Raw genomic sequence first — 22,646 nt, 5'->3', positions numbered from 1 at the left:
GGAGGAGGGGATTGTGGTTTTGTAGTGGGCCTCTGCTATTTGTTTCACCGGTATTTGAATGGGTTCATGTGAATCCTAGGATTCATAAGTTTTGAAAGAATCATTAATACCCCTCTCTGCGTTGCCTGGGACCCCTCCCACCTCTGAAGACCACCCTCCAATCCAGCCGACCTCTTCCTCCTGCCCCGAAGAATTGATTCTAGGACAGCCTCAGCTACTTAGCAAGGCCATTCACAGCTTTTTAAAGAATTAAAAAAAAAAAACCAATAAAAAGACTAAAAAATAGGACTGGGGGTGTAGCTTGAAGGTATAGTACCCCTGGGTTCCATCCCCAATACTGCCAAAACAAAAAACAAAAAAACCAACCTAAACCCGTGAGGCTTCGTCTCCTCCTGCAGTGAGACATCTTCCAGACCACTGTCTAACTCTGGTGACCGTGGACGCCCTCCAGCCAGGCTGGTGGCTCTGCATGCCAGCTCTGGCCCTGGCTGTGCTGGCCTCCCAGAGCCCCCTGCCGCTTTGCCAGTGTTCTCCTGAGCGCAGATGGGCAGGTGGGCTCTCCCGAGACGAATTGACCCAATTTAGTTATTCCTTTGGGAGGCGTCCCTGCCTACACTTGGACGTGGATTTTCCCTATATAACTCTTATACCAAGTGATGGTGCAGTTGAATCTAGGATATATTTCCAAATTGAAAATTTGGTCCTGCCAGGCATAATACACACTTAAAATCCCAGTGCTTGGGAGGGTGAGACAGGGGTATCACAAGTTCGAGTACACCTTCAGCAACCTAGTGAAAGCATGTTTCAGAACAACCATGCCGGCACACGCTTGTGATTCCAGCATTTGGGAGGTTGAGACTGGAGGATCGCGGTTCGCAGCCAGCCTCAGCTACTTAGGCCCTTGGCAACTCAGTGAGACCCTGTCTCAAAATAATGAATAAAAAATAGGGCTGGGGGTGTGGCTCGGAGGTAGAACGCCCCTGAGTTTCATCTCCAGTACTACAAAAACAAAAACCCAGGCACACAGTGCTTGTAATCCAGGAGGATTCCAGGTTCAAGGACAGGCCCAGCAACTTAGTGAGACTCTGTTTCAAAATAATTAAAAATAGGGCTGAGTGGGGTGTGACTTGAAGGTAGAATGAGACTGGATTCAATCCCTAGTACTGCAGAAAGAGGGGGTTGGGGCTATAGCTTTCCCGTGACTTTTCCATTCAGTTCTGGAGATCCAGTCCAGAGCCTCCTGAGCCATGAAAGCACTCTGAACAACTGGACCCCAGCACCCAGCCCTGTCTCTCTCCTTTTCTCCTTTTCTTCTTTTTTTCTTTTCTCTTTTTTTCTTTTTGCAGGTCTGGGGACGGAACCCAGGGGCATTCTACCTCCGAGCCACACCCCCAGTCCTGTTTTTTATTCTTTATTTTGAAACGGCCTCACTTAGTTGCAGAGGGCCTCACTAAGTAGCTTGGGCTGTCCGTGAACTATGATCCTCCTGTCTCAGCCTCCCGAATGCTGAGATCACGAGCGTGCACCACCACGCCTGCCCCCCCTTTTTCTTTAAAAAAAAAAAAGCCATTTGTGTGTGTGTGTGTGTGTGTGTGAGAGAGAGAGAGAGAGAGAGAGAGAGAGAGAGAGAGAGAGAGAGAGAGATAGAGATAGATACTGGGGGTTGAACCCAGGGGCAATCTACCTTCTAGCTACACTCTCAACCTTATTTTTTTTTAATATATATTTTTTTGTGGTATTGTGGATTGAACCCAGGAGCATTCTACCTCCAAACTACTTCCTCAGCCCGATTTTTTTATATTCTTTATTTTGAAATAAGTTGCAGAGGGCCTCACTAAGTAACTGAGGCTGTCAGCGAACCTGCGGTCCTCTGACTTGGCCTCCCATGCGCAAGTCACCACGCCTGGCTCCCCCAACCCTTTTTATTTTGGGATGCTTCCACTCTTTATTTACGAGTCTCACTAGGTTGATGACAGCCTCACTACTTGTTAAGGCTCTCCTTGAACCCAGGATCCTCTCATCTCAGCCTCTGAAATGAGATTACAGGGGTGCGCCACCACGCCCAGCTCCCCAGACCTTCATTTAAACTTTATGTTGAGACACAGGGTCTTGTCTGCCTGCCTGTCTGTCTCTCTCTCACTCTTTCTTTTGCGGTACTGGGGATGGAGCCCAAGGGCATTCTACCCAGCCCTATTTTTTTGTTTTTGGAGGGCCTCACTAAGTAAGTAGCTGAGGCTATCTGTGATCCTCCTGAATGCTGGGATTGCAAGGTGTGCCACCATGCCCGCTGAGACGTCCAAGTTGCCAGGGCTGAGGTCCCGCTTGTGATCCTCCACTCCTGTACACAGTCCTTGTAGTCGACAGAATCACCGGCAGTCTCCCTCCCCCCACCCTGCCCCTTCAGGAAAATCTCTTAAAATTTTATCAGCAATTTCTGATTAAGTCAGTACATTCATAGGACAACATACCCTGCAACTATAAAGAGAAACGGGCAGGTCTATATAACCCCATCTGCAACCCAGAACATCATGCAAGTTGATACTGCCTAAGTTTCAAAGTCCTTAAAAGGTTTAAATGTAACCTGTGTGTTCACATTTGTAATCCCTTCACATCTGTAATCCCGGAGCTTGGGAGGTGGAGACCGGAGGATCGTGCAGGTTCGAAGCCAGCCTCTCTGGCTTAAGGGACCCTGTTTCTAAATAAAAAAACATAAAATGGGTCTGAGAGTGTAGCCCGGAGTTGTAGAAGGGTTCCATCCCCAGTACCACCCCCCAAAAAAAAGATTTAAACATGTATAGAATTTAGCATATTTTGATGAATCAGTAGAAAATGAGTGATGGTTTTTGGCAAAAATTTGCCCCCTCCCCCGTAATGGGGCCCAGGGGTACCTCTGAACTACACCCTGACCCCTGTTTTTTATTCTGTATTTTGAAACAGGGTCTCATTAAGTTGTGGAGAGCCTCACTAAGTAGCCGAGGCTGGCCATGAACCTCCTGTCTTAGCCTCCAAAGTACTGGAATTACAAGCATGTGCCACCACACCCGGCTTGGGACAATTTTTATTTTTATTATTTATTTATTTAGGTGGTACTGGGGTTCCTGGAAGCCCTTCTATCTCCGGGCTACACTCCCAGACCTATTTTTACATTTTTATTTGGAAACAGGGTCTCGTAAGCCAGCGCGCGAGGCTGGCTTCGAACCTGCGCGATCCTCCTGTCTCTGCCTCCCAAGCGCGGGGATTACAAGCGTGCACCACCACTCTTGGCAAGGGACGATTTTTTAACAACAACAACAAAAAAAAAAACAGCATCACACTAGATGTAACCCAGGGTGAGTTAAAGCTCCTGGGCCAAGTACCCCCACCCCCTTCTCCTCTCCTCAGCAGCGGGGCCTGGAGGCGAGGACCACCAAAGACACCACACTCTGGAATCTTTTGCCTTCGAGCAGATGCACTTGTGCTGCCACCTAAATAATTGTTCTGGGGACCATCCCTCTCCTCCCCAGAGAATTTGCTCTCAGCTGGGTGCCCTTGTCTTGAACGCTGGTGCAGCCCGGCCCCAGAGCTGCAGGAGGGGCTTCTGCTGAGAGTGTGAGCCTGGGTTTTTGAGATGGCGGTACAGTCTGCCTAAATGAAGTAAAGCTCGGTTTTGATGTTGTTTAGTGGATTATGCCATGTAGTATGTGTCAAACTTGGCTTATGATTTTATTTTTTGTGGCACTGGGGATTGAACCCAGGGGCATTCTACCCCCAAGCTACATTCCCAGCCCTGTTTTAATTTTATTTTGAAACAGGGTCTCACTGTTTGCTGAAACTTCCCTCAAACTTGCAGCCCTCCTGTCTCAGCCTCCCAAGCGTGCCCTGCAGTCCCGGCTGCATAGGACTTCAACAGGAGCTCCCGGCTTCCACCGTGAGAGCTCCACCTGGCGCTCACAGGGAGGCCCTGTGGCTCACCTCTGTCTAGGCCTCACCGTGCAGCCTTTGTAGGAGAGCAAGCAAAAGCCTGCAGTCATGTCAAGGGGTGCCAGGCTAATCTAAAAAAATAAAATTGCACGCTGGGCGTGGTGGGGCACACTTGTAATCCCTGCGCTTGGGAGGCAGAGACAGGAGGATTGTGCTGGCTTAAGAGACCCCGTTTCCAAATAAAAAAGTATAAAATAGGGCTGGGAGTGTAGCCCAGAGGTAGAAGGGCTTCCAGGAACCCCAGTACCACCAAAAAAAATAAAAAAATAAAAAAATAAAATTGCAGCCGTGCATATATTTCCGGTGGTGGCTCTATTTCCGGGAGGAGCTTGGAGCACGTGGCGACCAGGGGCTGCCCCCCTTCCTGCAGTTTACATTCCTCACCGATAGCTACACTGCAAACCTGATTGTGTGTGTGCCTAACAGGCGGCCCCGCATGTGCGTGTCCGTGGTTGACCCGTGCGTAGAATAAAACTGGGTTTCCAGGGGAGCACGCGTGTGCATGCACACATACATCTTGCTCGTGAACAAAGCATTTAATTTCAACACTAGCTGAAGAGAAACCTGCCTGCTTTGTGTTTTTATTTATTTATTTTTCCTTTAACCTCCTCGCCCCAGTTCCTTTCCTGCTGGGCCTACATTCTTAGGTCTTTGTCTCAGCCTGGTATTTTAGAAATTTTGGGAGAGGAAGGCAGTGGGTGGGGCCTTCTGGGAGCTGGGGGCAGGGAAGAGCGCGGCCACTGGTGGGGTCAGAGGTCACCCCAGCTCCATTTAGCTGGGGCAGCCAGGTTGTCGCCGGGCCCGAGGGGGCGTGTCCAGCTTCTGCCCGGGAAGCCCCAAACAAGCAGTGTTAGGCCCTGGAATTCCTGCCGCCAGAGGACCTCTTCTCCCATCCTCCTCCCCACCCCCATCTGTCCCCGAGGTACAGTTCATGGCGGTTGCCACATTTTTGGCCCTTGGGATCCTCTGCACCGGTTCAAAGAGACCCACTCTGCTGCACGTCTTTACCCACTGGTTGTGTTTCGCAGGTAGATACGATGTGGAATTTCTAAAAAAGAGGCCCGAAATCTTCCCAAAGTCCCACTCCAACTTTTACTTAGAGGACTTACAAAAATTGATCTCATCTTATGGTGTTTAGAACATGCCTTTTCCTCTCCCCTTTGTGATGCTGAGCGTTGAACTTAGGGGCAATCTGCCTCTGGCCAAACTCTTGCCCCTTTTATTTTGAAGCAGGGTCTCCCTGGGTTGTGGAGAGCTTCACTAAGTGGCTGCAGCTGGCCACGAACCTGCTGTCATCCTTTTAACCCCTTTGTCTCCGCCTCCCAAGCACTGGGATTACAAGCGTGCCCCACCACGCCTGGCGGTAGCTGGCAATTAAAAAAAATTGTAGTTGATTAATTATAAGCATATTGAGGCCTCTTCCACTCATCCATCGCTGTGTGTGTTGCTGGGGATCAGCCCCAGGGCCATGTGCATCAAGGCGAGTTGTTATCATGGGGTGTACTGCGGGTAGCCCCCAACTGCGGTACCACTGGCTTGTCTGCAGCCACCGTGCGGCTCCGAAGGAGGCTTAGCCTGTGGCACTTAGAAAAAACTGTGGTGCCCCAGTGTGGAGTGGTTTCATACCCCTTGGCCCGTTTTGGGGGATGGGCATGGGACGGTTCTGGGGTCCGGGGCTCTGGCCTCCTATCTTTCTTTCCCACAGTCTGTTCTGACCAGGATTTCTCTACTGGCCACAGAATCCCTTAAGACTTAACCATTCCAAGGTGTGTGTGTGTGGGGGGGTCCTCTCTGCACGACCTTATGCAAACTTTGTTTTAAAACTAGCAATTTGGGAATGCTGGAATTGCACAACTGGAGACCTAGTAGTTGCAAGCCCAGCCCAGAATTTCTGAGAAGCCCTTCCCTGGAAGTTGGGAAGGATTTCTGGAGGTACCCAGTTGGGTGAGGAGAGGAGACCAGCCCAGGCAGGTGAAAGGCGCGGGGCGGGGTGGGGAGCTCCCACAGCCAGGCAGGGCCAGGCTCTTCTCCACCCGCCGGCCTGGGCTGCCGGCCTGGGCTGCCGGCCTGGGCTGCCGGCCTGGGCTGCCGGCCTGGGCTGCCGGCCTGGGCTGCCGGCCTGGGCTGCCGCGTTTATACCATGCGGGAGCCACAGCTGGGGAAGCGAGGCCTTTGGCCAGTCCACCCAGCTGTCCCCAGAAAAGATGCAAAGGAAATGTAGATGCGGCTGTTTGGTTAGAAAGGAGGAGACTGAGGGCGCAGAGCCATCCATGTTTTATTCCATTTGAAAGGAAGCTTGTGATGGAAGGTTTTCACCAGCCCAGGATTGATCCCTTTACTCCCATGACAGATGGAGAGAGCTAAGGAAGGAATGCGGCCGAGGCTGTTGAAACTGGTAGAATTGCTTTAGCACCACATCGTAAAAAGACTGACCGGGAATTTTTTCCTGGATCTATCCAGCTTAGCATCTTTTGGTTAGTGTTTACATTTTACTTTAAGAATTTTTAGTTTTAATAAATGATGAGGATTAGGTCCACTCCCAAGGGCGGACTTGCTTTGCAGAGCCGCTGTCCACCTGGCTCTGCGGCGCTGGCCTTCCAAGGCCAGCACGCAGGATTTTAGGGGAGATCCTGTTTTTTTTGTTTTGTTTTGTTTTTGTTTTATGGTACTGGGGACTGGACTCCGGGACATTATACCCCTGGGAGTTAAAGCTCCAGCCCTATATTTTATTCTTTAGTTTGAAACAGGGTCTCACTCAGTTGCAGAGGGCCTCAACTAAGTAGCTAAGGCTGGCTTAGAACCTGCGATCCTCCTGTCTCAGCCTCCCAAGTACTAGGATTGTTTGAAAATAAAAAGTGCTGGGCGTGTAACTCGGCAGAACACCCTTGGGTTAAGTCCTTAGCATCACTACTGGGGAGAGAGAGAGAGAGACACACACACACACACACACACGCACGCACGCATGAAGGCAGACAGGCAGACACAGATAGACAGACAGTCAGAAGGGAGAGAGGAGCAGTTGTCCTTGAGGAAGGCAAATTTCCCATAGCCTGGTTTTAACCTATGTTGGGAAAGCAGGACAGCAAAAAACTGATAGTGGCAACAAACTGTATCATATTTTCCTTGTGTAGAATCTGGAAGACCCCGCTAGACATCAGATTCATTCCTTTACAAGATTAAATTTAAAACACAACATCCTTAGCTATCCTTTCTCCTTTCTTTTCTGGATGGAATACAGGGGCATTCTACACCATTTCCAGCCCCATTTAAATTTTAATTTTTCCTTTCGGTGATGCTGGGGATGGAACCCAGGGCCAGGGGCATTTCTACCTCTTGAGCTACACCCCCAGTCCTGCTTTTGAATCTTTATTCCGAAACAGGGTTTCTTTAAGTTGCTTAGGGCCTCACTGAGTTGCCGAGGCTGGCTGCATACCTGCAAGCCTCCCATCTGCGCTTCAGATTCTGGTTGTCTGGGTGGGGTCCTCAGTTTAATAGACTCTCTGGCCCTTAGGGCTGCCTCCAGCTCTCTGCACTGCAGTCCTGCCTGTTTCCTGGTCAGGATCACCTTGAGGCCGGCACCCTGGACCTCCGGGGACCCTAGCAAGGTGCTTTGTGCTCTGGTGCAGGTAGCCAGTACTCTGCGTGTGTGCCCTTCGTTCAGCTCACGTCAGCTCCCTGGCCTTGTCTTTGCTAACTGGGTGGCCTCGAGCACATCACAGCCTCCATGCTGTGTGTGTGTGTGTGTGTGTGTGTGTGTGTGTGTGTGTGTGTGTGTGTGTGTGTACACACACACACACACACACTGTGCATGGCAAAGAATCCCCCTTGCAGCTTGCTTCCGGGTGTCAGCTTTCTCTGGCAGAATCTGCTGAAAGCGATCCAGAGAACACCCCCGAGAGTGCATCAGGCGTCCTGCTCGGTCAAGAGAAACAGAAGCAGCGAGGCCGGTTTCTCAGCCAAGGGGCTCTCTTCCTCAAGCGCCTCGTTTTTCAGCCGGCGAGGGCCGTGCCAGCCCTTCTCCCTGCCTCAGGAAGTGCTGGCCTTACTGCCGGCCTGGCCAGCTCTTCCAGAAGCCTAAACCCCTTGCCCGCTGGGAGGTGCAGCCAGCGGTGCGGCCGTGCGCAGAGCCGTGGATGGGGAAGGAGAATAGCTCTCGCTGACTCTTCATCTGAGTCACATGCCCAGACCAGGGGGCACAGTTTTACAACTCTTCCGGATGATTCAATTGCGACACAGGGAAATCTCAAGCTTGGAAGCTCTTTCATTTAATCTCTGCCTTCCAAGGGTCTCAGTTATAGTCCATCCCAACAGGGCAACGTGGCGAACCCCGGCCTCGGTTTGGAATGGGGAGGGTGGGTAGAGGGCCCAGTGTTGCACCCTGCAATAAAGAGCGTGCTGGTTGGAAGGAGAGCCGTTGGGGCGTGAGGCCCAGGGCACCGCTGCCGCGTCTCTCTTGCGCCCTGCATTGCTTATTCATGCCTGTCCCCTGTGTGATCCCCAGGTGCTGCACCTGTACTGCGACACTTGCTCCGTGCCCATCTGCCGGGAGTGCACGATGGGCCGGCACGGGGGCCACAGCTTCATCTACCTCCAGGAGGCGCTGCAGGACTCACGGGCACTAACCATCCAGCTGCTGGCAGACGCCCAGCAGGGACGCCAGGCCATCCAGGTCAGCCTCCCCGGGCCCTTCCCTCTCACTCAGCTCTTGGCACTTGGGCAGCTTGCTGGGGCCAGGCGGGAGGTGGACTAGCGACCAGGAGGAGCTCCCGTGATGCCCACGCTGCAGCAATCCCAGCAGGGCCTGCGGTCCTGGGAGGATGGTGGGCAGAGATTAATGGTCAAGTCCACAAACAGCCTGGGCTGCGCCACGCTGACTGCGCGTTTCCCTTTACAATGCCCCCCAACATCTCCATGCAGAGCAGACACTGGCGGTTTCTAGTAAGGATGCAGAGAGGCTGGACAGCAGGTGCACTGCGCAGGCTTACAGGTTCCCTTACCTGTCGGTGGGAAGGAACACAGGATTTGATGTGAGGTTCAGAGCCTTTGTGAACCCTTGTCTGCTGAAGTCCCTGCACCTTCAGGCTAGGAAGGTGTGCTTGACCGTGAGGGCAGGCGAAGTTTTCTTACATGGTTAATAGTGGGGCCTGGCTTTTTTTTTTTTTTTTTTTTTTTTTTGGTGCTATTGGAGATGGAACCCAGGGGCCTTCTACCTCCAGTCTGCGTTCCCAGACCAAACAAAATATATTTATTTGGAAACAGTCTTACTAAGTTGCTGAGAGACTCAAGTAGCTGAGTCTGGCTTTGAACAAGTGTGATCCGATCCTCCTGTCTCAGCCTCCCAAGTACTGGGATTACAAGCGTGCACCACCACGCCTGGCATGGACCCTGATGTTCTAAAAGAATGTTTTTTTTCTGGTCCAAGTGACAAAGCTGTAGGAGATTAGAAAATTAGGACATATTCCCCCTGTGTTGTAGATTAGGGTTGAGAATCGGGAAAAGCTGCCAAGCTTCCAGCTGAAGTTGCTTGGGAAGCCTCTGTTACTCACATTCCGAAGTTGCTTTTTTTTTTTATCCCCTTCGGTACTGGAGCCCAGGGACATTCAGCCCCCTGCCCTAATTTTTATTCTTTATTTTGAAACAGGGTCTCACTAAGTTGCAGAGGGCCTCACTAAGTAGCTGAGGCTGTCCACGAACCGCCATCCTCCAGTCTCAGTCTCCAGAATGCGGGGATTACAAGCGTGCGCCACCACGCCCGGCCCTGAAGTACTTAAATAAGGGAATTTTTTTTTCGTTTATAAAAAGCTGGGCATGGTTCGAGGGCAGCCTCACCAAGTACTGAGACTGTCATCAACCTAGATTGACCTGTTTCAAGATAAGAAATAAAGTTGGGCGTGAGTGTAGCTGGACACACACTGTCTTGGAAGTGCTTAAGTGTTGAGGCCACATGCCCCATAGAAGGGGGCAAGTTGAGCCGGGCGTGGTGGCGCACGCTTGTAATCCCCGCCCTTGGGAGGCTGAGACAGGAGGATCGCACAGGTTCGAAGCCAGCCTCAGCTACTTAGTGAGGCTCTCAGCAACTTAGTGAGACCCTGCTTCCAAATAAAATATAAAAAAAGGTCTGGGAGTATAACCCGGAGGTAGAAAGCCTCTGGGTTCCACCTCCAGTACCACAAAAAAAAAAAAAAAAGAAGGGGACAAGTTGTATTTAATATTCTGATGGTCAGACGAGCGATACTGAAGCTGGCTTTCCTGACGCTGTCATCACAGAAGTTGGGGTTTGGGCGTCGTTTCTGGATTGGCTGATCCCGGCCTGCTGTGATGTGCTGTGCGTTAAGCGGCCTTCACAGGGTCTCTGGGTTCTGACCCCTCAGCGCCTGGGCTCGCTCTCCATCCTGCTCTGTAGCAGCGCCTTTGTGTCCCCGCAGGTGAAGCAGCCAGGACCGCCGCCGTGCTGTGCCCTGTGGGCACCTTGCACACTGGTGCTCGGGCCGCAGTGCCCATCACCGGGGCCCAAAGGGCTGGCAGGTGGTGGCCTAAACTCAACCTGTTCCTTCCTTGGAGATGGAGAGTGTGGGGGTATTCCTTGAAAGTATACTTTATCTCATGAAAGAACAGTCAGAACAGTCAGAACAGTCGTGTGATGTGTTGGAGGCGCACAGAGAGCTGCTGACCTGGAGAAATTGAGGAAATTGGCACTTTCTGTGGAGAGAAGCAGAGACGGATAGAAGATGCGGTCTCGGGGGGCTCAACTGGGAAGCTGCTGTGTGGTGGAGAAACGCCAGGCACAGACCTAGGCGACTGGCAGTTGGTGGATGTGCCCTGTGTTAGTCAGCGTGCTAGGTCACGAGCACTGGCAGGGAGCCAGGTGGCAGGCGGATACCTGGGTTGGGATGGGAGGCACAGTCTGTTGATAATGGCCACCATGCCCAGCCCCCAGGATCTTGGGGTGTGTTTGTGTTTGCTGGGGATTGAACCCCAAGGGACATTCTACCTCGAAGCTCCACTCTCGGACCCCTTCCCATCCCCGCCTTTGCAGGGTCTGGGGATGGATGGAACTCTGGGCATTTCACTTCTGAGCTACACCCCCTGTCCTGTTTTTATTTAATTTTTTTGAAACAGTCTCACTAAGTAGCTGAGGCTGTCCACAAACCGTGATCCTCCCATCTCAGCCTCCCAAATACTGGGATTACAAGCATGCGCTACTACGCACGGCTTATTTTTCTTGTGGTACTGGGGTTCCTGGAAACCCTTCTACCTCCAGGCTACACTCCCAGACCTATTTTATACTTTTATTTGGAAACAGGGTCTCTTAAGCCAGCGAGGTTGGCTTCGAACCTGCGCGAACCTTCTGTGTCCGCCTCCCAAGCGTGGGGTTTACTAGCGTTGTGTCACCAGGCCCGGCTTATATTTTATTTTGAAGCAGTCTCGCTAAGTTGCTAAGGTTCTAAGTAGCTGTGGAAATCTCTTATATCAGCCTCCCAAGTACTGTTATTTACAAGTGTGCACCACCATGCCCGGCTCCCATTTTATTTTTTATTTGGATATAGGATCTCACAAAATTGCTTAAGGACCTCACTAAGTTACGGATGCCGGCCTCAAACCTGTGATCCTCCCGTCTTGGCTTCCCAAGTACTGGATTATAGGTGTGTATCATCATGGCTGGCTCCCCCAGGAGCTTTTAAAAGCTACTTATTTGTACTGGCAAATTCATAATATAGAAACAGTAGATACCTTGGCAGTAGGCTTTATTTTACCAATCATGGAGTGGAGTTAATCAGACATTCAACAGAATAAGAGGCAGTAATATTGGGAGAAGGAAGAGTTAATTGTAGCAGACATCAGAATAAAACCTGATTTATTATTAAGGGTTACACAAGGGGAAATCATTAAGAGAGAAGTGGACCTCATCAAAAGCCGAATGCAGGCCGGGCGCGTGCGCACGCTGGTCATCCCGGCATTGGTGTCGGGGGGAGGGGGGGTCTCAACCCAGCCAGCCTCGGCTACTTAGTGAGGCCCTCTGCAACTTAGTGCAGCCCTGTTTCAAAATAAACAATAGAAAATAGGGCAAGGAGGCCAGGCGTGGTGGCGCTTGTAATCCCCGCACTCGGGAGGCGGAGACAGGAGGATGGCGCAGGTTCGAAGCCAGCCGCGCTGGCGTAAGAGACCCTGTTTCAAAAATATAAAATAGGTCTGGGCTTCAGACACAAGGCTTCAGACACAAGGGAGGGCCTTGGGGAAGACTTGAAAGACTTTTTTTTTTGGTGGTACTGGGGTTCCAGGAAACCCTTCTACCTCCAGGCTACACTCCCAGACCCATTTTGTTTTTTTTTTTTAAATTTTTTAAAATTTTTAAAATTTTTTTAATTTTAATTTTTTTTTTTTTTTTTTTTTTTTGGCGGGTCTGGGGATGGAACCCAGGGGTATTTGACCTCCGAGCTACACCCCCTGCCCTATTTTTTATTCTTTATTTTGAAACCGGGTCTCACTGAGTTGCAGAGGGCCTCACTAAGTAGCTGAGGCTGTCTGCGAACCGCGATCCTCCAGGTCTCAGCCTCCCGAATGCTGGGATTACAAGTGTGCGCCACCACGCCTGGCCCAGACCCATTTTATATTTTCATTTGGAAACACGGTCTATTAAGCCAGCGCGGCTGGCTTGGAACCAGCACGATCCTCCTGTCTCTGCCTCCCAAGCGCGGGGATTACAAGCGTGCGCGCCCGGCAAGAGTTTTTTTTATTTTTTTAAGATGTAAAGATCAGTTTGACAAGTCACATGACGACGGTAGAAATGGGAAGTGGTTGTCCCTCTCTGCTCTCTGTTGAGGAAGAGGTCGGAAGCTGCAAACATTCCCCCAGCTGTCTCGGTCAGGCAGTGACTGGGCCACTGGCTCTGTGCTCAGGACCGGCACCCGGAAGGAAGGGCCGGCGGCTTCCTGTGCTCATCTCTAGCTGCCTCCAGCTCGTGGGGCTGGGGCTCTTGAAGCCCCAAACCAGGATTCATCACTTCCTCCCCTCCCCCACTCCAGTGGTACTGGAGATTGAACCCAGGAGCATTCTACCTCCAAGCTACACCCCTCGCCCTATTTTATTTTATTCTTTATTTTGAAACATAAATTTGAAACATTGGTCTCAGGAAGTTGCTGAGGTTGGCCGTGAACCCGCGATCCTCCCCTCCCAGCCTCCCAACCAACTGGCGTGACGAGTGTGTGCCAACACGCCCCGTGGGCTCCTGCCTTTGACTTCCAGCTTCTCGGAGCAGCGTGCTTTCTAACCGGCAGCACATACCGTTTCCTGTTTCCAGCCTTGGCCACTCCAGAATAGCCAGGCCGGGACCCCTCCCCTGCTCTGGGTTCTTACAGCAGCAGTTCTCCAGACCTCCTGCCAGCCCCAGGAACTGACTCCTTGCATTGGTACCTAGTGAATGTAGCTTCTAGCATTAGCCCCATATCCCATGCCCCACCCCTCCTTACTCAACCGTTTCCCTGTGTTCTCCGTTTAAATGTCTAGTAGGGGGGCTCTTTTTTTTTGTTTGTTTGTTTGTTTTTTTTTTTTTTTTTCCTAAATGAATCCCAGCCCAGTAGCCTGACATGGTTGAAATGCTTCAAGCTCCTCAGGACATTTTTATCTAGGCGCAGGCATTCATTTGGTTTTTCTGTTTTGTTGTTGTTTTCAGAACTGAGGGTTGAATCCATGGGCATTCCACCTCTAAGCTACCACCTGCATTTCTATTTTTTATTCTTTATTTTGAAACAGGGGCTCACTAAATTGTGGAAGGCCTCACTAAGTAGCTGAGGCTGGCCACAAACCCGGATCCTCCTGTCTCAGCCTCCCAAGTGCTGGATTACAAGCGGGCACCACCACACTGGGCTTTGGTTATCCTGACTTTTTTTTTTTTTTTTTTTTTTTGTGGTACTGGGGGTGGAACCCAGGGACTTTTCTACCTCCAGACTCCACTCCCAGACCTATTTATATATTTTATTTGAAAACAGGGTGTCACTAAGTTGTTGAGAACCTCACTAAGCTGAGGCTGGCTTCGAATCTAAGCTTATCCTTTTGTCTCAGCTTCCCAAGCACGGGGATTACAAGTGTGCGTCACCACACCTGACTTTGTCCTGATTTTTAAAGAAATCTTGAGGGCTAGCTGGGTTTGGCAGTGCACACTTGTCATCCTAGTATTCCGGAGGATGAGACAGAAGGATTGCAGGTTCGAGACCAGCCTTGGCAACTTAGGCCTTCTTGCAATTTAGTGAACCCTAAAAAAAAAAAAAAAAAAGTAAATAGAATAAGTTATAGAATAGGGCTGGGGGTATATGTATGTATGTGTTTATTGTGTGTGGTACTGTGGATGGAACCCAGGGCCGTTCTCCCTCTGAGCTGGAGCTGGAGCTCAGGCTTGGCAGTGGGAGGCACAGAGGAGGAGAGAGCGAGGCCTTCCACTCACATCACAGAGGCCAGGAGCAGGAGAGGGCCGGCCAGCAACAGGATTCAAGAACAAAAACAGCCGGCGTGGTGGCACACACTTGTAATCCCAGCATTCAGGAGGCTGAGACAGGAGGATCGCAGTTCACCCACAGCCTCAGCTACTTAGTGAAGCTCTCTGCAACTCAGTGAGACCCGGTTTCAAAATAAAGAATAAAAAATAGGGCAGGGGGTATAGCTCAGAGGTCGAATGCCCCTGGGTTCCATCCCCAGACCCACACCCACATCCCCCCGCCCTCGGTCACCATCGAGGTCATGTATCATGCCATTCCATTTATTCTGAAACACCTAACACATACACACCCAAAGACAGAACATTAATGATGGCTGTGGGGAGAGGGGAGCTGGTAGGTGTCTGCTGCTGATCGGATCTGGAGTTTTGCTTTTTGGGTGGTGATAGCATTTTGGAGCTAGGTAGTGCTATGGTGCCAAACCACTGAATATCACAATGTCACGAATGGGAAAGTTTTCCAGTTTGTCTATTTTACCGCAATTTAAAAGCAAAATTAGGAAAGGAAGGTGAATCGGCCCAGGTATGTGATTCAGCTTCATGGTCTGAGCAGAAACCAGTGGCTAGACTCAAGTTCCACGCGTTTACCAGCTGCAAGTGGTCGCAGTAACAGTATTTTGCCTTGATATTTACTAGTATTCTGCTCTGTGCCCTTCCCATGACAGCCTTGGATTCCTGGCCATTTACCCATGACCAAGGTTGGAGAGGGCTAGGAATGAGCATTAGGCCTTATAATTAGTAGGCGCTAAGATAGAACTGTTAACCAGCATGATTTGCCCAGGACGGCCCCAAGTTGTAGCAAGGTTAGTTCCACATCCTGAAGCCCTCAGCCCAGAGGAGACTGGACTCTGTCTCCTCGGCTCAGGCCAGGCTCCCAACTGGATCACCGCTTCTAAAACCTGTTGCTTCATAGCCGGGCGTGGTGACGCACGCTTGTAATCCCTGCGCTTGGAAGGCTGAGACAGAAGGATCGCACGGGTTCGAAGCCAGCCTCAGCTACTTAGTGAGGCTCTCAGCAACTTAGTGAGACCCCGTTTCCAAATAAAAATGTAAAATAGGTCTGGGAGTATAGCCCAGAGGTAGAAGGCCTCTAGGTTCCAACCCCAGTATCACCAAAAATAAATAAATAAATAAAACCTGTTGCTTCATTACCAGCCAGGTCGGAATCTCAGATTTAATACCTCAGGATCTCAAAGAAATCCTTGTGGCTTTTGAAGAGTTGTCATATAATATTAATGAAAACACTGAGCCTTCTGTCTGGATTAATTTTTTATGAACAATAATATGTCTGATTAAACTTGCTGATTTACTGGGCCGGTGGTACGGGATGTGGAGTGTGTGGGAGCGTGTCTCTGACCACAGGACTGGGTTTTTAGGTACCCCGTGTGCACTTGGTGTCAGTTCAGTCTGGGACAAGCTAATTGCTGATGAAGGGGATGGAACAGCCACTCCTCGTAGGAGGGACATGCCTGGCTAGTGGGATCTTCCCCAGACGGAGAGGAAGGCCCGAATGTCTGGGGAAGTTTCTTTTGTGCCCAGAGTTGTACATTTTACATCTGATCATCTGCCCTAGCTTTCGGCAGTCACCCAGCTACACTGGTTTAACGGTGTCAGGGTATCTCTTAGTAGTCCGACATCCGCTGTGTAGGTGCCATTTCTCATACAAAGAAACCCAGCTCCTGCCAGCAGCTCCTTTGGTTACACATCTGACAGGTGCCGGTCTCTCCCCAAGTGCTTTTGCTGGCTTCTTAATCCAAGAAAGTGGCTTAAGCAGGCTGGCCGGCTCAGGTCCGACAAGCAACAGGTTTCAAGGCGTAAGGAGCAAAGAAGGTTCCTTCTAACCCTTCCAGGCCACTTTTGTTTTCCAGCTGAGCATCGAGCAGGCCCAGACGGTGGCGGAGCAGGTGGAGATGAAGGCGAAGGTGGTCCAGTCGGAGGTCAAAGCCGTGACTGCGAGGCATAAGAAGGCCTTGGAAGAGCGGGAGTACGAGCTGCTGTGGAAGGTAACGGGGGCTGGTGCCCGCTCACCCTGGTGGCCGGCACTGGCCAGGGATCCTGCTTTCAGATCCTAGGTCGGTCTGTGGTCCAAGTTTAGAACACATGGCAGTTTTCCAGAAAGCGGCAGGGGGGTGTCCCTGGGACATCCTGGGTGCTGTGTGGGCGTACGACAACAAGAAACCTTTTCAGAAGTAGCCGCATAACCAGCACTGGAAGGAGCCTCAAGTTTTTAATTGCAAGCCCTCCAGGGGAGGGGAAACAATCAGAGCTGTTGTTGGAAGGGCGGGCTGGTAGGAAACAGCCTTATTTTTGGCACCCTGGCTGGTTGGACTTCCCGGCTCCTTGTGGAACGCCAGTCTTCCACTTGGGAGGGCAGTGAGTGTGTGCCCTCTCTTCCTGTCGGGGCAGGAAAGAGCTCTGAGCGCATCCGTGTGCTGCGGAGATGGAATTATAACTGGCCACCCACCCCACCAGTCCAGGTCTCTATCTTCTCACATTTTCTATTTTTTCTCAAGTTGTGTCTACCAGTGGGCCAGTATCTTGTGCTAGTTCTTTATAATAATTTTCTCCGGCTGCACAATTTTTTTATTTTATTTTATTTATTTTTTTATTTTTATTTTTTGGTGGTACTGGGGGTAGAACCCAGAGGCTTTCTACTCCAGGCTATACTCTCAGACCCATTTTATATTTTATTTGGAAACAGGGTCTCACTAAGTTGCTGAGAGCCTCACTAAGTAGCTGAGGCTGGCTTCGAACCTGCGCGATCCTCCTGTCTCAGCCTCCCATCCGGTTGCACAATTAAGACTACGCGGCTGATATAACAGGGTGGAATCTTTTCAACCCAGGTGTTGTATGATGGTGGAGATGGTGTCTCTTGTTTCTGAAGGTCACCCTACTACCACTGCACCCTAAGATGTTCTGCACACCTACTTTTGATTTTTCTATTGGGTTTTGCATTGAGTTGACCTCTTCTCCACATCTTATGGCTTGATTCCCTTTCCACAACAAAAGTGTGTCGGGGGTTGGATTAGTCTTAAGAGTTGATTCACGTATTTTTTTGGTGCCTTTCTGGACCTTACTTTGTTTTCATCCAGATGAGTCTGCTGGTCTCACACGACCCACGAACGTTAATTATAACTGGAGGGGACACCTCTTGCAACCCGAGAGCCTTGTAGGGAATTCTGCCACAAACTGGCTCTTCTGGATTTCCTGATGAAAAAGGCCTTTGTGTGCGGGGCTTTCGGTGGCTCCCATCTTAGCGGCTCTCCCTCCTGCAAGGGGGACCCACTATCTTCTCTCTAAGGTGGTTCTCTTGAGGGGAAATGAAGATTGAGTCCTTAGAAGCGTGTTGGGGGAAACAGTCAATGCTTTCTCCACACAGTATATTGTTTCTACCTGCCTTTAAGCCTTATTCCCAAGGAATAATTCCAAAATAAAGCTTGCTTATTCTGGATACACTTCTTTCTCTTTGGTAGATAGTTTTTGCTTTGGGTCTTTGCCCCTAATTCCATGAGAGTCCCACTCTGTTTGACTAATACTGATATATTTTTTTCCCTCTGATCTCCTTTCAGCGAAGCTTGTCTCTTCTACTTGTATTTCTTCTTCTTCTACTTCTACTTTTTTTTTTTTTTTTTTTTTTTTGGTACCAGGATGGAACCCAGGGGCCTTATTTTGGAACAAGGTCTTGCTGAATTGCTGAGGCTGATCTTGAACCTGGATCCTCCTGTCTCAGCCTCCCAACTATTAAGGTTCCTGGTGTGTTCCATCGTACCTGGCTTTGCTTTGTTAATCTGTGCATATAGAGTTGTCCTTCAGTACTGGGGGATAGGTGCCAGGATGTCCCCCAAGCCTACCAAGATCTGGATGTTTGTGTCTATGTGCTGTGCTGTTTGCATACAGCCCACGTGCATCCTCCTCCTGTGTACTTTTTTGTGGGGGAGGGCACTAGGGATTTATTCTGGGTCATTCTCCCTCCGAGCTACACCCCAGCCCTATTTTCTTTTTACTTTGAAACAGGGTCTCATCTCATCACTAGGTTGATGAGAGTCTCACTATTTGCTGAGGCTGTCCTCCAACCTGCTATCCTCCTCTCTCATCCTCCCAAGTACTGGGATTACAAACATGCGTCGCCACACCTGAGTGATGTATTTTTGTTTTAAAAGACTTGCTAGGTGCATCGAGTCTAACAGTTGTCGAGGCTGGTCTCGATCCTGCAACCCTCCCTTGCCTGCTTCCCAAGTACTGGGATGATGGGCACGTGCCACCACGCCCAGCTTCCTATATACTTTTTTCTTTTTATTGGTGCAAGATGGTAGAGGCAGACAGGCACACATCACTCAACCTGTGTATTTTTAAATTATCTCTAGCATACGTATAGCACCAAATACAGTGTAAAAGCTGTGTAAGTGACTGCTTTGGTTTATTTTCTCTCTGCAGTGCTGGGGATCAAATGCAGGGTCTTGTGCATACTAGGGGGAAGCACCATACCACTGAGTCACTGCCCAGCCCTCTGTCCATGTTCAGTACAGACAGACGTTTCTTCCAAATGGTTTTTTTTTTTTTTTTTTTTTTTTTTATGGTACTGGGGGTGGAACCCAGAGGCTTTCTACCTCTGAGCTATACTCCCAGACCTTTTTTATATTTTATTTGGAAACAGGGTCTCACTAAGTTGCTGAGAGCCTCACTAAGTAGCTGAGGCTGCCTTTGAACCCGTGCGATCCTCCTGTCTCAGCCTCCCAAGCGCAGGGGTTACAAGTGTGCGCCACCACGCCCGGACTCCAAATGTTTTCAACCCATGATTGGTCAGTTACATGAATGTGGGATTTTAGATATTGAAGGCTAATTATATATGTGATTTTTTTTTTTTTTTTTTTTTTTTTTTTTTTTTTTTTTTTTTTTTTTTTGGTGGTACTGGGGATGGAACCCAGGGGCCCTCTATTTGGAGAAAGGGTCTCTTAAGCCAGCTGAACCTGGCTTCGAACCTGCATGATCCTCCTGTCTCAGCCTCCCAAGTGCAGGGATGACAAGCGTGCGCCACCACGCCCGGCTTATGTATGTGATTTGAAAACAAGTTAGAATGTTGGGGTCGTGGCTTCTACCTTGAATTCCTTGGTTATTACATAGTCTGGTTATCATTAAAACCCGGAAGCTAACTCATCATAATTATCATCTCCTCCTCTCTGGTCCTCCCAACCCGTACCCTCTTCCAGTGCTCCATGACTTTAATCCATACCTGAAAGTTCATCTTGGTGCAATTCCAGTATCCAATCATTAGGATGCTATACCGCTGAGGTACACCCCGGCCCATGTTTAATTTATCTATTATTTTTGTGGCAGTAGAGATTGAAAAGATCCAAGCTATACCCCCAGACCAATTTTATTTCTTCTTTGGAAAAAAAAAAAAAAGGGTCTCTCTAGTTGGCCAAGAGCCTCACTCAATTGCTGAGGCTGTCCTCGAACCTGCCACCCTCCTGTCTCAGCCTCCCAAGTACTGGGATTACAAGCGTGTGTCACCAGGCCCGGCTCCTATTTTATTACTTTATTTTGATCTGGGGTCTCACCAAGTCGCAGAGGGCCACTTGCTGATGCTAGCCCTACACTTGTGATCCTCTCGTCTCGGCTTCCCAGGTGCCCCAGCTGCAGGGGTGTGCCCTGTGCCCAGCTTCTCAGCCGTGTTCCTAATGGCTGTGTTCCCTCTTTCTAGGATTCAGTCAAGAATCACCCCTCATGTTGTGTTACGCGTGTGTCCTAATCTCCTGGAACACGGAGCTGTCTCTTACTTTTAAGAATATAAGCCGGGCGTGGTGGTGCACACTTGTAACCCCAGCATTTGGGAGGCGGACAGCCTCAGCTACTACTTTTTAGTGAGGCCCTTTGCAACTCAGTGAGGCCGTTTCAAAATAAAGAATAAAAAAATAGGACCGGGGTGTAGCTTGGAGGTAGAATGCCCCTGGGTTCCATCCCCAGACCCGCAAAAATAAGAAGTGTGTGTGTGTGCGCGTGCTCACCAGCCTGGCGTGGTATCACGGGCTTGTAATCTCAGTACTTGGGAGGCTGAGACAGGAGGATTACAGGTTTTTAGCCAGCCTCTGCTACTTAGTGCGACCCTGTTTCAAAACAAAGAATGAAAAATAGGGCTGGAGGTGTAGCTCAGAGGTAGAATACTCCTGGGTTCAACCCCCAGTGCTACCAAAAAAAAAAAAAAAAAAAGGCCAGTTTTCTTTTTATTTGGGGGCAGTGCTGGCTACTAAGTAGAGGTCTCCTCAGAAGCTACTAGCGAAGTCTCTGCCACTGAACCGTACCCCCACTCCCAGCCGGCATCTTCTGGGGTCTGTTCTCTGTCTGGGTTTCTCCGTGCTTGGTTCTAAACTCCCGTCCTCTTTCCTCTTCTCCGTTTCCCCAGGTCGAGAAGATCCGCCAGGTAAAGGCCAAGTCTCTGTACCTGCAGGTGGAGAAGCTCCGGCAAAACCTCACCAAGCTGGAGAGCACCGTGAGTGCCGTCCAGCAGGTCCTGGAGGAGGGCAGGGCCCTGGACATCCTGCTGGCCCGAGACCGCATGGTGGCCCAGGTGCAGGAGCTGAAGACGGTGCGCAGCCTCTTGCAGCCCCAGGAGGACGACCGCATTATGTTCACGCCCCCGGACCAGGCGCTGTACCTGGCCATCAAGTCCTTTGGCTTTGTGAGCAGCGGGGCCTTCGCGCCGCTCACAAAGGCCACGGGCGACGGCCTCAAGCGGGCCCTGCAGGGGAAGGTGGCCTCCTTCACCGTGGTGGGCTATGACCATGACGGCGAACCCCGCCTGTCAGGTGGTGACCTGATGACGGCGGTGGTCTTGGGACCCGATGGCAACCTGTTTGGCGCAGACGTCAGTGACCAGCAGAACGGGACTTACGTGGTCAGCTACCGGCCCCAGCTGGAGGGGGAGCACCTGGTGTCGGTGACCATGTGCAACCAGCACATTGAGAACAGCCCCTTCAAGGTGGCAGTCAAGTCTGGCCGCAGCTACGTGGGCATTGGGCTGCCCGGCTTGAGCTTCGGCAGCGAGGGCGACAGCGACGGCAAGCTCTGCCGGCCGTGGGGCGTCAGCGTGGACAAGGAGGGCTACATCATCGTCGCCGACCGCAGCAACAACCGCATCCAGGTGTTCAAGCCCTGCGGCGCCTTCCACCACAAGTTTGGCACGCTGGGCTCCCGGCCCGGGCAGTTCGACCGGCCGGCAGGGGTGGCCTGCGACTCCTCTCGCAGGATCGTGGTGGCCGACAAAGACAATCATCGCATTCAGGTCTTCACCTTCGAGGGCCAGTTCCTCCTCAAGTTCGGCGAGAAAGGGACCAAAAACGGGCAGTTCAACTACCCCTGGGATGTGGCGGTGAATTCCGAGGGCAAGATCCTGGTCTCGGACACCCGCAACCATCGGATCCAGCTGTTCGGGCCCGACGGGGTCTTCCTGAATAAGTACGGCTTCGAGGGGGCTCTCTGGAAGCACTTTGACTCTCCGCGCGGTGTGGCCTTCAACCACGAGGGCCACCTGGTGGTCACCGACTTCAACAACCACCGGCTCCTGGTCATTCACCCTGATTGCCAGTCGGCCCGCTTCCTGGGCTCAGAGGGCACCGGCAATGGGCAGTTCCTGCGCCCGCAAGGGGTGGCTGTGGACCAGGAAGGGCGCATCATTGTGGCTGATTCCAGGAACCACCGGGTACAGATGTTTGAGGCCAACGGGAGCTTCCTGTGCAAGTTCGGGGCCCAGGGCAGTGGCTTCGGACAGATGGACCGCCCTTCGGGCATCGCGGTCACGCCCGACGGGATGATCGTCGTGGTGGACTTCGGCAACAATCGAATCCTCATCTTCTAATCGTGTCTGCTCGGTTTCCGTGTTTGGGGGTGTGCGTGTGTGCGTCTCTCTCCTTTTGAATTTCAAAGAAGAAGCAGTCTCAGGGAAATTTCTTTCTGTTTTTTGTTTTTTTTTTCTTTCTTATTTTTGTTAAGAGAACAAGAAAAAAAAAGTACAACATTGCTTACGTCCTACCTCATCTTTATTTTTTTACAGATGAATGTACTTATCTTTTTGTGCAGGGAATGAGCCTGTGAAGTGATAATTTCTATCTACCTCATAAATCTTTCCATTTCCTCCTCCAGCAGACCCTCTCCCCTTCCTCAGCAGAGCTCTAGTCCCCTCGCCCCCAGCCCGCCTCTCCACGGC

General features: G+C 50.7%; 1 protein-coding gene across 1 annotated transcript in view; it reads left to right on the top strand.

The window, feature by feature from the left end:
- TRIM71 (tripartite motif containing 71) overlaps positions 1-22,298 on the top strand; it is a gene marked incomplete at both ends in the record, with an annotated part of 59,240 nt that extends 36,942 nt beyond the window's left edge. Inside the window, 3 exons of the mRNA XM_080715657.1 lie at positions 8,462-8,629; positions 16,315-16,449; positions 20,847-22,298. Coding sequence (XP_080571783.1) covers positions 8,462-8,629; positions 16,315-16,449; positions 20,847-22,298 — 1,755 coding nt within the window. The remainder of the gene's footprint in view (positions 1-8,461; positions 8,630-16,314; positions 16,450-20,846) is intronic.
- Positions 22,299-22,646: the final 348 nt, after the last annotated feature.

This window comes from Muscardinus avellanarius (assembly GCF_963383645.1).
Source record: "Muscardinus avellanarius genome assembly, chromosome: 18".
Classification (NCBI taxonomy): domain Eukaryota; kingdom Metazoa; phylum Chordata; class Mammalia; order Rodentia; family Gliridae; genus Muscardinus; species Muscardinus avellanarius.
This window is presented reverse-complemented; position numbering and strand designations above follow the sequence as displayed.